Raw genomic sequence first — 14,856 nt, 5'->3', positions numbered from 1 at the left:
TATCAACTTTACATTTCATTCTGACACAAACCCTTTGAAATAAAGCTTGATGATCATTTGATCAACTCTTTTCACTAATATTTGAAAGTATATATTTGTTCAGATATCAGAGGTAAATGAATCTCTTTAATATCACAAAGTGAAGTTTACTCACCTCAGTTTACAGTTTGAGTCTCGTAGCACATCAATGAGCTTCTGCTTTGAGTCTCTAATCTTATTGTGTCTCAGATCAAGCTCTTTTAGAAACTGCAGAGCTTTTGTGTTTGTCAAAGACTGAGTTAAAGAAGAAACATCTGTAATGCCACAGTCACGAAGACTAGAAAGAGACAAACAGAGGAAGAGAGATCATCTTACAAACAAATCATTAAGATGAAGAATCTAACAAATATAATGTGAACACATTCATCGTGAGATATTGAGTATAAAGTGTTTTGTTCAACTCTTATGTGCTGTTCGTTTAATGTCTTTACTCCAAATTTGTGTAGTTTAAGGATTTATGATATTTTTTATGTTTATAAAAATAAATTAAAATTGCTGGGTGTCACGTCTTCAGACATTTTGACAAATGATTTAACAACAAAATCAACATTTTTATAGTGTCCAATTGATTGTTTTTTGGGAGTGTATGTGAGCGTAATCATTCTGCATTGTGAACGTGTGGAAGGGTTGTCAGTTCATCTTTGTGTATTTTGTGGTCTGAATTGTGGTGGATTTATTGATTTTATTTGATAAATTAAGAAGAAAAGGTATCGATTTGATCATTTCCTCATTCATTTCAATGCGGGTCTCTAGAGAGTGACTTTTTTCACACTAACACACAACCAGATATCAATCCAATTTAATTTTCTATTTGTAGAGCACCAAGTGTTGACAACTGTACAAAGTCTCATGTCATTTAGATAAAGGGAACATTTGTTTTTATTTCAGCAAACATCATTTGGGGTCTCAAAAGACCTTGAACAGCACATAAGAGTTAAACAAAGTGATTTTCATCATTTTGATTCTTGTCTGTGAATGTTACTGACCTCAATCTCTCCAGTTTACAGCGTGAATCCTTCAGTACGTCACATAAGTGATTCAGTCCTGTGTTTTTTATTTGATTCAGACTCAGGTTCAGTTCTCTCAGGTGTGATGGGTTTGATTTCAGAGCTGAAGTCAGGATGAGACACTGTTTCTCTGTAATACTGCATCTACACAGACTGAAGACAGAAAGAGAAAACACAATGAATCAGACACGTTATGTTCATGTGTGAGTAATTCATCATGTGTTAACAACATACAGTGTAATAAATATAACATTACCAAAAACCTTATTATATGACCATAAACAAATACAGAAGAAAAAAGATGAACAAAGTACACACAGGATGAACTACAGAACTACTTAAAATAAAATAAAATGTGAAAATTGAGTTTAAATGTGAGAAATCAAGAAAATTCTGTTTCTGAATTACAATTTACTTAAAGACAGTTTTAACTTTTTTTGTAATTGTCATTCTTTACTGTACATGTCTGAGTGTGTGTGTGTGTGTTTTTGTAAGAGTGTGCATGTGTCTGTTCACGGTGTGTGTGTGTGTGTGTGCCTGTTCACGGTGTGTGTGTGTGTGAGAGAGAGAGAGAGAGAGAGAGAGAGAGAGAGTGTGCGTGTGTTCACTGTGTGTGTGTGTTTACAGTGTGTGTGTGTGTGAGAGAGAGAGAGTGTGCGTGTGTTCACTGTGTGTGTGTGTGTGTGTGAGAGAGAGAGTGTACATGTGTCTGTTCACGGTGTGTGTGTGTGTGTGTTCACGGTGTGTGTGTGTGTGTTAAATGCAGAGCACATGTTCAGAGTATGGGACACTATATTTGGCCACACGTCACATCCTTCTTTTCTTTTTCCTGAAAGTAAACAGTAATCTTTAATCTGACTGTAACTGTTGTAGAGTATAATGATACTAACTCTAGTTTCTCCAGCTTGAATTGTGTGTTCATCAGTAGATCACTGAGGTGTTTCACTCCAGAGTCTCCTAGTAGTTTATTACAGCTCAGGTTCAGTTCTCTCAGGTGTGATGGGTTTGATTTCAGAGCTGAAGTCAGGATGAGACACTGTTTCTCTGTAATACTGCATCCCCACAGACTGAAGACAGAAAGAGAAAACACAATGAATCAGACACGTTATGTTCATGTGTGAGTAATTCATCATGTGTTAACACCATTAAGTGTAATAAATAAAATATTGCTGAAACCTGAAAACTATAAATAAATAATTACACAGCCATAAAAAAACTAGGGTATTGAGGATATTAGTTACATTTCAAGTCTAAAGAATCTTTAGTTAGACCAGGAAAAAAAAGAGGGGTTTGTGATTTATAATGTAATTAAGATACAGGATCAACTACAGAAGCATCTTAAAAATAACATTAAAATGTTCAAATTTATTTTAAATGTAACAAATAAAGAAAATTCTGTTCAGAAATTAAAATTTAATTCAAGATATTTTAATATTGTAGATTACAGTCAACAAGTACAAGATTTTGTGATCATATTTTGTTCTTATTTTGATGCATGTCTGAGTGAAACCGCTTTAAAACAAAACTAAAGGTCAGGAATTCATGAGTTTTTGATGAAAAGCTGATAATTGTTTGCTATTGCAAACAATATCCCATCGTTTCATCACAATTTCACCATCAAGTTAGGCACATCAACCATAACTCCTTCAAAAACAGCTAGAAGCCTTGGAGTTATGATTGATGATCAGCTGACTTTCTCAGACCACATTGCTAAAACTGTCCGGTCCTTCAGATTTGCTTTATTCAACATCAAGAAGATCAAGCCCTTTCTTTGGGAACATGCTGCACAACTCCTTGTTCAAGCTCTTGTTCTGTCCAGGCTGGACTATTGCAATGCTCTCTCTGCAGGTCTTCCAGCCATTTCTATCAAACCTTTACAATTAATCCAGAACGCGGCAGCAAGATTAATTTTTAATGAGCCAAAAAGAATACATGTCACATCTCTGTTTATCAATTTGCACTGGCTTCCAATAGCTGCTCGCATAAAATTCAAGGCATTGATGTTTGCCTACAAAACTACCACTGGCTCTGCACCCATTTACCTAAATTTGTTACTTCAGACTTATGTGTCTCTAGAAGCTTGCATTCTGCAAGTGAACGTCGCTTGATTGTTCATCCCAAAGAAGCACAAAGTCACTTTTACGGACTTTTAAATTAAATGTTTCCTGCTGGTGGAATGACCTGCACAACTCAATCCGAGCAGCTGAGTCCTTAGCCATCTTCAAGAATCTACTAAAAACACATCTCTTCCATCTTTATTTGACCCTCGAACTTTAACACTCACTATTCTAATTCTATTCTTAAAAAAAAAAAGACGTAAAGACCTCTAACACTAGCTTGCTCTATTCTTTTTTTTATTCTATCTGTTTTCTTTTTATTTATTATATTATTTAAAATCCAATGCTACGTGTACTGTGTTAACCTAACTGAGACTTGTTATAGCACTTATATATCATTGCTCTTTTGTTGTTTTTGATTGCTTCCACTGTCTTCATCTGTAAGTCGCTTTGGATAAAAGCGTCTGCTAAATGAATACATGTAAATGTATTGCTGTGATCTCATGTGACTGACAGGTTTTCCCGCCTTCACATTATCAGACGAGAGAAGAGATGTGTTTATGAGAGAAAGTGATAGTTATTTTCATTAAAAATCACAAGGGTACATTCATAAATCAATCTGACTGTAACTGCTGTAGAGTATAATGATACTAACTGTAGTTTCTCCAGCTTGAATTGTGTGTTCATCAGTAGATCACTGAGGTGTTTCACTCCAGAGTCTCCTAGTTGTTCATTCCCGCTCAGGTTCAGTTCTCTCAGGTGTGATGGGTTTGATTTCAGAGCTGAAGTCAGGATGAGACACTGTTTCTTTGTAATCCTGCATCCCCACAGACTGAAGACAGAAAGAGAAAACACAATGAATCAGACACGTTATGTTCATGTGTGAGTAATTCATCATGTGTTAACACCATACAGTGTAATAAATAAAACATTATCAAAAATCTTATTATATGACCATAAACAAAAACAGAAGAAAAAAAGATGAACAAAGTAGACACAGAATGAACTACTGAACTACTTAAAATAACATTAAATGTGAAAATTGGGTTTAAATGTGAGAAATCAAGAAAATTCTGTTTCTGAATTACAATTTACCTAAAGACATTTGTAACTTTTTTTTGTAATTGTCATTCTTTACTGTACATGTCTGAGTGAATAAGAAAAAAATAATAATAATAATAATTAGGTCCATTAATGAGCTGGATTACTGTGATCTCCGGTGATTGACTGAGATGAGACCCTCGAGCAAGAACTGAACCACAACTGTTCCTCAGCGCTGCAGGTGTGTGTGTGTGTGTGTGTGTGTGTGAGTGTGTGTGAGAGAGTGTTCACTGTGTGTGTGTGTGTGTGAGAGAGAGAGTGTGCGTGTGTCTGTTCACGGTGTGTGTGTGTTACCATATTTTCCGGACTATAAGTCGCAATTTTTTTTCATAGTTTGGCTGGTCCTGCGACTTATAGTCAGCTGCGACTTATTTAATATTTAATATTTAATATTTAATAGCACTTAATATTTTATAAATGTATCTAAACCAACACACCAATTTCACATCTCTGACCCATTCCTTGTGACACAGCACCAGTTTACAGACCAGCTGGAGCTTAACATTGATTCATGTTTAGATTAACCAAATTCAGACCTGAGTATCTGTAGTGTCTGTGAATTTCTCAGCAGACTGGAGATTTCTGTCACTCCAGAGTCTCCTATTTTATTCCTGCTCAGATCCAGCTCTGTCAGATTTGAAAGGTTTGAATTTAGAGCTGAAGCCAGAGCATGACAACCTCCTTCTGTGATACAGTTGTTCTTCAGACTGCATAAAGAGAAAACACTTCAGTTTTAATCTGAATATTTACCAGTATGTTTTAGCTGACATTTGACAAATACTGGTGATGATGATGATGGCAACCACATTACCAAATTCCCATTTTTTTTTCAGTCAGCAATCTTTTATACAAGACACATAAAAAACACCTAGCAGCAAGATTTTTAAAAATGTCCTTGTAACATTGAAATAATATGTCAATGTGTTGAGTGTACAGTGTTTATCCTGCAGTAGAGCAGCAATCTGATTCACTTGTGCAGAACATTGAGATCCAGTAATCTGTCTACTCATCGTGCCTAGATCTAGACTTAAAAAAAATAAAAATAAAACATTCAAACACTGTCATTTGCATTCAGAAACGCCTCCAATAAACCTTATATGGTGACAACACCTCCCTTTATAAATCATGTGAATGTATAATGTCCTCACCTGAAATAATGGAAAAAGAAAGCAGTACCGACTGAGAAGACATTCTGTGCTCTCACTAAACAGATTAGCGCTCTTTTTAAACATGTTTTCTGCACAGAGCATGGTTTGCAGAATCCTCCAGCAAAGCAATATCAGTCATGACACTAAAGCTACATTTCAAATTACTTCCCAGCTGCACGCAAAAAAAAGGCATACCTTATTATTTTTGTCTTGTTTTTACTTTAAATAATCAAGATGAATTTACTATATAAGCAAAATATATTTAGTCTTGTTTCCTGGGGAGATAAACAAGACTAAATATCTCGTCTAACTTGAACTAATAATTTATAAATGTAGTATTTGCAATTAAAGGACACAGGAAAGACGCAGCAGCACTTTCTTTTTGTAGTATTGTCATTCTAGCACTAGATTATCTGCTTAAGCATGCTCAGAGTTGTGCTTATATTTACACACATTCCTATGTTAAAGTATAAGATGGAAGATCCCACACTTTGAATGAAACTATTCTTACGCACTCATTACACACACATCTGTGTGTATGCACTGTTGATAAATGAGGGCCCTGAAATGTGGAGTTTATGCTGGAATTAAAGCCTGCAAATTTTCAAAATTTAAATTAACAAAACACTAATGATTGTCACAAAACTTACCTCAGTATCTCTAATTTGCAGTTTATATTCTCCAGGCCAGTGCAGAGCAGCTTCACTCCTGAATCCTGCAGATTATTATTGTTCATGTTCAGCTCTTTCAGATTGGTATCTGATCCAAGAACTGAAGCCAGAGCTGGACAGCTTTTGTCTGTTAAGCCACAATCATTTAGCCTACAAGAGAAAAAAATCAAATCACAGAGTTAGATACATGTAATACATTTGTTAAATACAAAAATAAATTCATACCAATACACTGCATATATATTAGAATTGTATTGATTCAAATTGAATAATATGAATAATAGGCTTATATCCTTAATGGCAATGAGTTATACATTTAAAAGTGCTGCTCTATTATCTTGATGAGTGTCTTGAGGTGGAGAATCTGGAGGTTAATAATTTACGCAATGAGGTTATGCAAGTGTATATCTCGTTTATAGCAGAAGTTGTAGAAGTTGAACTGAATATTGGAGTATAAACAACTAAGGAACAATGTGTTTTATATTAACATGATGTGCTTCTTCTGTAGCAAACTAAACAGCTGGTTTTGCTGAAAATAGATATTTTTACATAAAACCCATATAAAACTAATAAAACAAAACTGCACTTTAATTCCAAAGGACTGCAGTTCTTAAAGAAAAAAAAGGTCAAGAAATTGTTTTGACTTTACCCTAAAAGAGAGATATATACTTATAACTAGGGGTGGGGGGGGGGGGAACGATACGGTATAGTATCGCAATGTTTTCCGCAGCAATACGGATCTTTTAGTATACTATTTGGTAGAATTATAAAATCAATTTCTTGACAATCAACTAGATGTTGGTGTTGAGTTTTTTTTTTTTTTTTTTCTGGTGAGGTCAGCTGGTTCACCTTCTGAAATAAAGATTACGGCATCGCGGAAAGTTATCAGATGGAGATGTGTAGCACTGCGTGAGGCAAATGGTGTTCACACCAGATACTGACTGGTTTTCAGACACCCCCCTCGAACCATCAATACAGTAAACTGCACATTTTAGAGTGGCCTTTTATAGTGGCCAGCCTAAAGCCCCTTTCACACTGAACATTGGACCCAGTAAATTGCAGGGTCAGCTTCTGTGTGAATGCAAACACGTTCTGAGATTGAGCCAGGTAGTATTGATCGCCAATAGTTTAGTAGCACTGATCACTTTGAGGGGGGATAAATTTATCCCCACTGAGGATAAAAATAATTAAGCAGAGGCAGGGATACATTGACCAGAAAGGAGGACTCTCTGGTGCTGCCGCACGAGCGTGAGGTCTCTTTCCCAGCGCGAGCCTCACACTCTGCTTCTGCTGTGTTCAGTGAGCGCAGAGAGGAGCAACACTTTCATTTAATAAAAAAAAAGATATTCTGTTGCTTCTAACTCTATTTTACATTAAGTATAGCCGACATCAGTCACAGCACAACCACTGACTTTATCATATGTGTATTTGATTTCATTAGTGCAGATTAATGTTTGAGAGCTGGTTGTGTTAATGGACCGCATTTCAGTCATTGTAATATTCATTCCGTTTTCTGACAACAGAAACATTAAAATATAGTAATAAAAACAGTTTTATTGAGAATTAAATTAAATGTCAAAATTAAATTGCAGTATGTGAGCATAGGGAGGCAATATGACACACTTACGTCATAAATATGCTAATTAGTGCATGACGTCATTTAGTTCATGTTCTCATGATTTATTTTTATGAATTACAATGTTTCAAAACATCACCCCCTCTGATTTTTACTACAAATCGCACCCTGTAAATATATATATATATATATATATACATATATATATATATATATATATATATATATATATAAAAATACTATAATACTTTAGATTAATGTTTGCCTACAGAACTACCACTGGCTCTGCACCCATTTACCTGAATTTGTTACTTCAGACTTATGTGCCCTCGAGAAGCTTGGGTTCTGCAAGTGAACGTCGCTTGATTGTGCCATCCTAAAGAAGCACAAGTCACTTTTATGGACTTTTAACTTAAATGTTTCCTCCTGGTGGAATGATCTCCCCAACTCAATCCGAGCAGCTGAGTCCTTAGCCATCTTCAAGAATCGGCTTAAAACACATCTCTTCCATCTTTATTTGACCCTCTAACTTTAACACTCACTATTCTAATTCTATTCTTTAAAAAAATCAAACTACCTTTCTAATCTTTTTGTTTTCTATTTTCTTTTCATTTATTATGCAATTGTATGTGTGTGTGTGTGTGTGTGTGTGTGTGTATAAAGATCTCTAACACTAGCTTGCTCTATTCTTTTTTTTTATTCTATCTGTTTTTTTTTATTTATTATATTATGTAAAATCCCATGCTACGTGTACTGTGTTAACCTAACTGAGACTTGTTATAGCACTTATATATCATTGCTCTTTTTGTTGTTTTTGATTGCTTCCACTGTCCTCATCTGTAAGTCACTTTGGATAAAAGCGTCTGCTAAATGAATAAATGTAAATGTATATATATATATATATATATATATATATATATATATATATATATATATATATATACACACAATGGAGGCAATTTTCATTTTTGGCTGAACTAAACCTTGAACTAAGATTAATAAATTCTTAGATTGCAAACTAGAGTATGTAACTGTGAACCTTATTGTAGAGTTACCAATATTAACAAATTATGTCCAGGTTTATTGTGGTGTTTTCAGTAAAAGTGTGTATATTTTATTAGTTTGTGTTTTTTTTATTTTATTCAGTATAATTAAAATTGAGTTAAATTTAAAAAGTCTTACAAAATAAGTGTCTATTATTTCATAAATTATTAAATAATCATTACAAAGCATTTTTGGTTTTCAGCCAAGTGCATCCAGAATGTTCGGTTTCCGTTTTAGCTACACGTTTAATTTAAACCTTATGCATTGTTGGGGACATTTTCGTCCACTAGGGGGTAAAGTTGAGTCTTATTTTGGCCACAACTTTCTCTGTGTTTGAGCTAATGGAATGATTTGAGGACAAATCTTATTTTGACCCATATTTTGGGAAAATGCAAATTTTTCAAAAACTCAACGGTACACTGTGAGCAAATTCACTACCCTTTCATTATGTTCTTGGATGAAAACATCCACTAAATTAAACTGCTGTAATAATATATCAGATAAATATTTTTTTCAATTTTTTTGCATAAATCTATTAATCAACCTCGATCCTGATCAAAACTGCCAAATGTAAAAAAATCTAAGATTTTAACTCTTTAATTACCAAGTTCATAAATTATGTCACTGATTTGGGAAAAAACACACACACAAAATTACATATTTTCAATATTAAAAGTGATTGTGGACTTATTTTTTTTTACCTTTTATCACAGTCTTGGGCATGTCAAAAATTAGTGTCATGAGTCTAGTTCTTCTCTCTGGCTTTTCCTTTCCTTTTCCCCCCTCTGCTGGTCACTACCTCACTCTTTCCCTTTTTCCATCTACAGCTGATTCTCATTAGCTGTTATCTCGCTGATTCGTTTCACCTGTTCTCTCCTCTAGCCCGCTTGCTACTTAATGTTCCCTGTTTTCTTGCCATTTGCCGGATTATTTCGTTAGAGTATGATGCTGGTGGCAATTTACAAACCCTGCTGTATCCGTCTTGTCTTGTCGTGTCATAGTCCTGTCAAGAGACTGGTTCAGGTCAGCTAAGCCATTTCACTGTCTATTAATCTCTCTTCTACTCTGTGTCCAGCCCTCCTGCTGTCGACGATCGCCCTGAGCTGTGCTCTATGCATTGCTGCTGCTCAGTACGTGGGGACGAGAGGTCTAAGATCTACTAGCCGGTCTCCCTGATTATCTGCTGCATTCCAGCCACAAACAAGAGACGCAAGAGAGCTGATGACCCGTTTATAGGGGACCTTCTTCTGAGTCTGTCCTGTTATCTTTTCTATAGACTTTTTGCAATCTACCTGTGTTCCTGTTTAAAGAGCCTATTTATCTCTGCATAACCTGCAGCTACCTGAGTTCCCGTGTGAAGAGACTTGTTATCACCGCTCTCTCAATAAACTCTAACTTTCATTTGCATTTGGATCCTATCTCTTCCTTACTACGATTAGTAACAAGATTGGCTTTGATGCATTGTTAGTTTTTGTGCAGCATTAGATTTAATTTTTTCTTCCTAATTTGTTGTTGGTGGCTGTTTTTTGCCCCATTGACTTCCATTATAACGACCTTTTTTTGATTGCAAAGCCATGACACCATATAATCATTCATTCTTGATTTTTTGTGGTTTTCCCTTTTGGGAAGAGGTAAAAAAATATTTTTACAGTTGATAACTAGGTGGGACCATTAACCCTTTAGATAGCCCTGTGCAAAAAAAAGCTTAGTTTCTGGCTTGTATATGAAGTTATATGGAGTATAATAGCAAATTATAGTGTGTGTGTGTGTGTGTGTGTGTGTGTGTGTGTGTGAGTGAGAGAGAGAGGGTGTGAGAGACCTTTGTGCACTTCCCTTGATGTACAGTATCTCAAAAAATCCAAATATGCACCTCATGCTCTCAGAACTACATGGAGTAAACAAAAAAAAAGTAGTGTGTTTATGCACCTGCTTCCTTTTGATGGTGAAAAGTACAGATGGCCTATACGTGAAATGCTCTTCTTTTCTTGATGGTAAAGCCAGTTTAAAACCTTAAAATCCTGTAAAAAAAATCTACTTTGCATCAAATTTATGAAGAATGTATTATGAACCAAAATGCAATACCAACTTCAAATAAGCTGCAGCTCGCTGGAGGGGTCAAGCTACATTATCATTTTTAAAACTTAGGTACAAGTCAAGCCCTTTCTCGTGTTGCTTGCTGCTCTTTTCACCATTAAATGACAAGCATGATGCCATGCAAGTGTTTAAATCCCCGTACTTTGCTTCTGTGTCCAAACGCTCTATCAGTTACCACGAGAAAACAACAAAAGGTGCTAATATAAACTCACAATGTGATAGAATACTAGCGAAAAATTTATAATCTTAACCTTTAACTCCATACCGAAGTCCCAGATAGCCAGACAATGACAATATAAATATAAAAAAAATATATAAAAATTATTTTTGTTTGGGACGCTGTGAGCACGGAGACTGTAGTGTATATCATAAGTTTGAAAGCGTTTAGCTTAAATTATCAATATGAATAAACAATGCTCATAAACAGCTGCTGAGGTCATATTCTCAAGTGAAGCAAGTTGAGGCCTGGACCCGGAAACATCACTTCTTACGTCATCACTTAACAACCAAACACTTTCACCACCATTAAAAGGCAGCAGGTGCATAAATACACTTTTGTTTACTCCATGTAGTTCTGAGAGCTGAGGTGTACATTGTTATTTTCTGAAATACATCAAGGTAAGTTTGCAAAGGTCTCTCTCACACACACTCTCTCTCTCTCTCTTTCTCTCACACACACACAAAATATAATATGCTGTTATATTCCATATAGCTTCATATACAAGTCAGAAACTTTTTTTTTGCACAGGCCTATCTAAAGCGTTAATGGTCCCACCTAGTGATCAACTGTTAAAATAACAAATGTTACCTCTTCCCAACAGGGAAAACCACCAAAAATCAAGAATCTCACACACAAACACTATAATTTGCTGTTATACTCCATATACAAGTCAGAAACTAATCTTTTTTTTGCACAGGCCTATCTAAAGCGTTAATGGTCCCACCTAGTGATCAACTGTAAAAATAACAAATGTTACCTCTTCCCAACAGGGAAAACCACCAAGAATCAAGAATGCATGATTACATGGTGTCATGGCTTTGCAATAAAAAAAGGTCTTTATAATGGAAGTCAATGGGGCAAAAACAGCCACCAACAACTAATTAGGGAGAAAAAAATTTAAATTAATGCTGCACAAAAACTAACAATGCATCAAAGCCAATGTTGCTAATAATCTTTGACATGCCCAAGACTGTTATAAAAAGTTAAATTACTGACGACACAAATTACCACAATTACTTTTATATTGAAAATAAATCATTGTGTGTTTTTTTCCCCCCAAATCAGTGACATAATTTATGAACTTGGCAATTAAAGAGTTAAAATCTTGGATTTTTTTAAAAACATTTGGTAGTTTTTATCAGGACTGACATTGATTAACAGATTTATGCAAAAAAAAAAAGCAAAAAAAAAAATATATGAATCTGATACATTTTTACAGCAGTTTAATTGAGTGGATGTTTTCATCCCGAACATACCGAAAGGATAGTGAATTTGAACAATCCACAAGGGTTAATTTAAATTTAACAGTAATTTACTTTTAAGAACTGAAATACCACAATTGAAATATCGGAATATAATCTCAGAATATCTCAATATATTGACACAACTATCGTGATAATATCATATCGTGAGGCCTCTGGTGATTCTCACCCCTACTTATAACTGGTATATGGTTAATTATCACTATAAATCGTGGTGTCCAAGCCTGCTATGTATCAATGTAGATTCTAAGATGAGAACAAAACATGACAAGATATATTAAATAACTTACAGAGCTCTTTTGCAGGTTTTGATGACTGCTGATAATCTAATGAGACACTCGTCTGATTTCTTGAATTTCTGAAGCTCAAACTCCTCCAGCTCCTCCTCTGATGTCAACAACACAAAGACCAAAGCAGACCACTGGGCAGGTGAAAGATCAGCAGATGAGAGACTTCCTTTGCTAAGCTGGGTCTGAATGTCTTCCACCAGAGTTTGGTCGTTCAGTTCATTCAGACAGTAGAACAGATTGATGGATCTCTCTGGAGACAGATTAGACTCTAATTTCTGCTTGATGTACTGAACTATTTCCTTTTTGCTCTGCTCATTTCTATTTTTCTGTGTCAACAGACCCTGTAAGAGTCTCTGATTGGACTGGAGTGACAAACCAAGGAGGAATCGAAGAAAAAGATCCAGGTGTCAATTATCACTCTCTAGTGCCTTGTCCACTGCAGTCTTGAGCAAATCAATCATGTTTTCACTTTTGTTTTCCTGTTCAGTAGAGTCTTGACCAAACACACACTTCTTGTTGATGTCTAGAAACAGATGTGCATAAAGGGCTGCAATAAACTCTTGAATGCTCAAGTGAACGAAGCAGTACATGGTACCAAGAGTGATCCCTGTTTCCTCCTTAAAGATCTGGGTACACATGCCTGAGTACACTGATGCCTTATAGACGTCAATACCACAGGCTTCCAGATCTGTGTCATAGAAGATCACATTGTTTCTTTCCAGCTGATCAGATGCCAGTTTCCCCAGTGAAAAGATGGCATCTTTATCCCAGGAAACATCTGGTGTATGTTCTCCATCATACTTTCGTCTGCTCTGCTGGATCTGAAATCTGAGGAAGTGGGTGTACATTTGTGTCAGAGTCTTAGGAGTGTCTTCAGTATTTGACTCCTGCAGTGTTTTGGAGACATCATCAGTCTGATTGTTTTTCACAACATTATATCTCTTCTTCTTTAAAATGTTCTGGAGAACAGTGGCTGAAATCCAGCAGAAGACTGGGATGTAGCACATGATAAAGAGACTCTTTGATTGTTTAACATGATCAATGATTTCTTTGGCCTGATTCTCATCCCTGAATCTTTTTCTGAAGTACTCCTCCTTTTGTGCATCATTGAATCCTCGTATCTCTGTCAGCCGGTCGATACAGTCAGGAGGAATCTTACTGGCAGCTGCTGGTCTGCTGGTGATCCAGATGAGAGCAGAAGGAAGCAGATTTCCCTTGATGAGGTTCGTCAGGAGAACATCCAGAGAGGCTGGTGATGAAACATCAGACCACGTCTCATTATCCTTAAAGTTTACAGGAAGACGACATTCATCCAATCCATCAAGAATGAACAAGACTTTGAATTGATTTCTTCTCATAAGGTTCAGTCCTTTTGTCTCTGGGAAAAACTGAGTTATAAGGTCCATCAAACTTAGTTTTTCTTGCCCCTTTAAGTTCATCTCTCTAAATGGAAGAGGAAATATGAAGCTGATATCTTGATTTTCTTTTCCTTCGGCCCAATCCAGAACAAACTTCTGCACAGAGACTGATTTTCCGATGCCAGCAACTCCTTTTGTCAGTACAGTTCTGATCTGCTTGTCTTGTTCAGGTGCTTCAAACAAATGTTTGCACTCAACCTGTATCTCCTGTGATTCATGACGTCTGGAAGCAACTTCAATCTGTCTCACCTCATGTTCAGTATTGACCTGTTCACTACAACCCTGAGTGATATAAAGATCTGTGTAGATGTTCTTCAGAAGTGTAGAGTCACCTTGCTTTGCAATTCCTTCAAACACACATTGATACTTCTTCTTTAGGCTACACTTTAGCTGATGAATGAAGACCAGATCATCTAAACAGAAACAAAAATACAGATATTGTTTAATCATATTTTTTAAATATTTTCTTATTTTTTTATTTTCTCTCTACATTTATAAGTGACAATCTGACAGATGATTAGGAGTCTCTTACCTTCTAGAGTCTCAGCAGCTTCATCTTGCTTCATCTCTCTCAGGAAGTAGAGTGTGAGATCAAGAGCTGCTTCTTTCATACTGCATCTGTTCTCATTAAAGTCCTTCACAAAGTACTGCTTGTCCTCTTTTTGTAATATTTTTTTAAACTTTTCCAGTTCTTTCTTTAGAAATTTTATTATTTTGCTCTCAAGATCCTACAAAGACAGACAAGAATGAATGACAGAAAAAATATTAATCAAAAATCAAGTTGAGACAAACATTAATTTGTTCTAAATATTAATAATAAAAAAAATAGGCTTTCATTCTTATTTTATAGGTTCTTAAAAAGAAAAAAAATGAAATAAAATTTCTGTCACACTCTTATTCAATATAATTATTAAATATTATTGAAAATG

General features: G+C 35.5%; 1 protein-coding gene across 1 annotated transcript in view; it reads right to left on the bottom strand.

Annotated features, from left to right (window-relative positions):
• Positions 1–14,856, bottom strand: part of LOC127987694 (uncharacterized) — a 2,462,016-nt gene that overhangs the window by 539,879 nt on the left and 1,907,281 nt on the right. Inside the window, exon 135 of the mRNA XM_052590053.1 lies at positions 1,937–2,113. Within this exon, the coding sequence (XP_052446013.1) occupies positions 1,937–2,113 (177 nt within the window). The remainder of the gene's footprint in view (positions 1–1,936; positions 2,114–14,856) is intronic.

This window comes from Carassius gibelio, chromosome B22, assembly GCF_023724105.1.
Source record: "Carassius gibelio isolate Cgi1373 ecotype wild population from Czech Republic chromosome B22, carGib1.2-hapl.c, whole genome shotgun sequence".
NCBI lineage: Eukaryota > Metazoa > Chordata > Actinopteri > Cypriniformes > Cyprinidae > Carassius > Carassius gibelio.
Note: the sequence above shows the minus strand (reverse complement) of the source record. Positions and strands in the feature narration are given on the sequence as shown.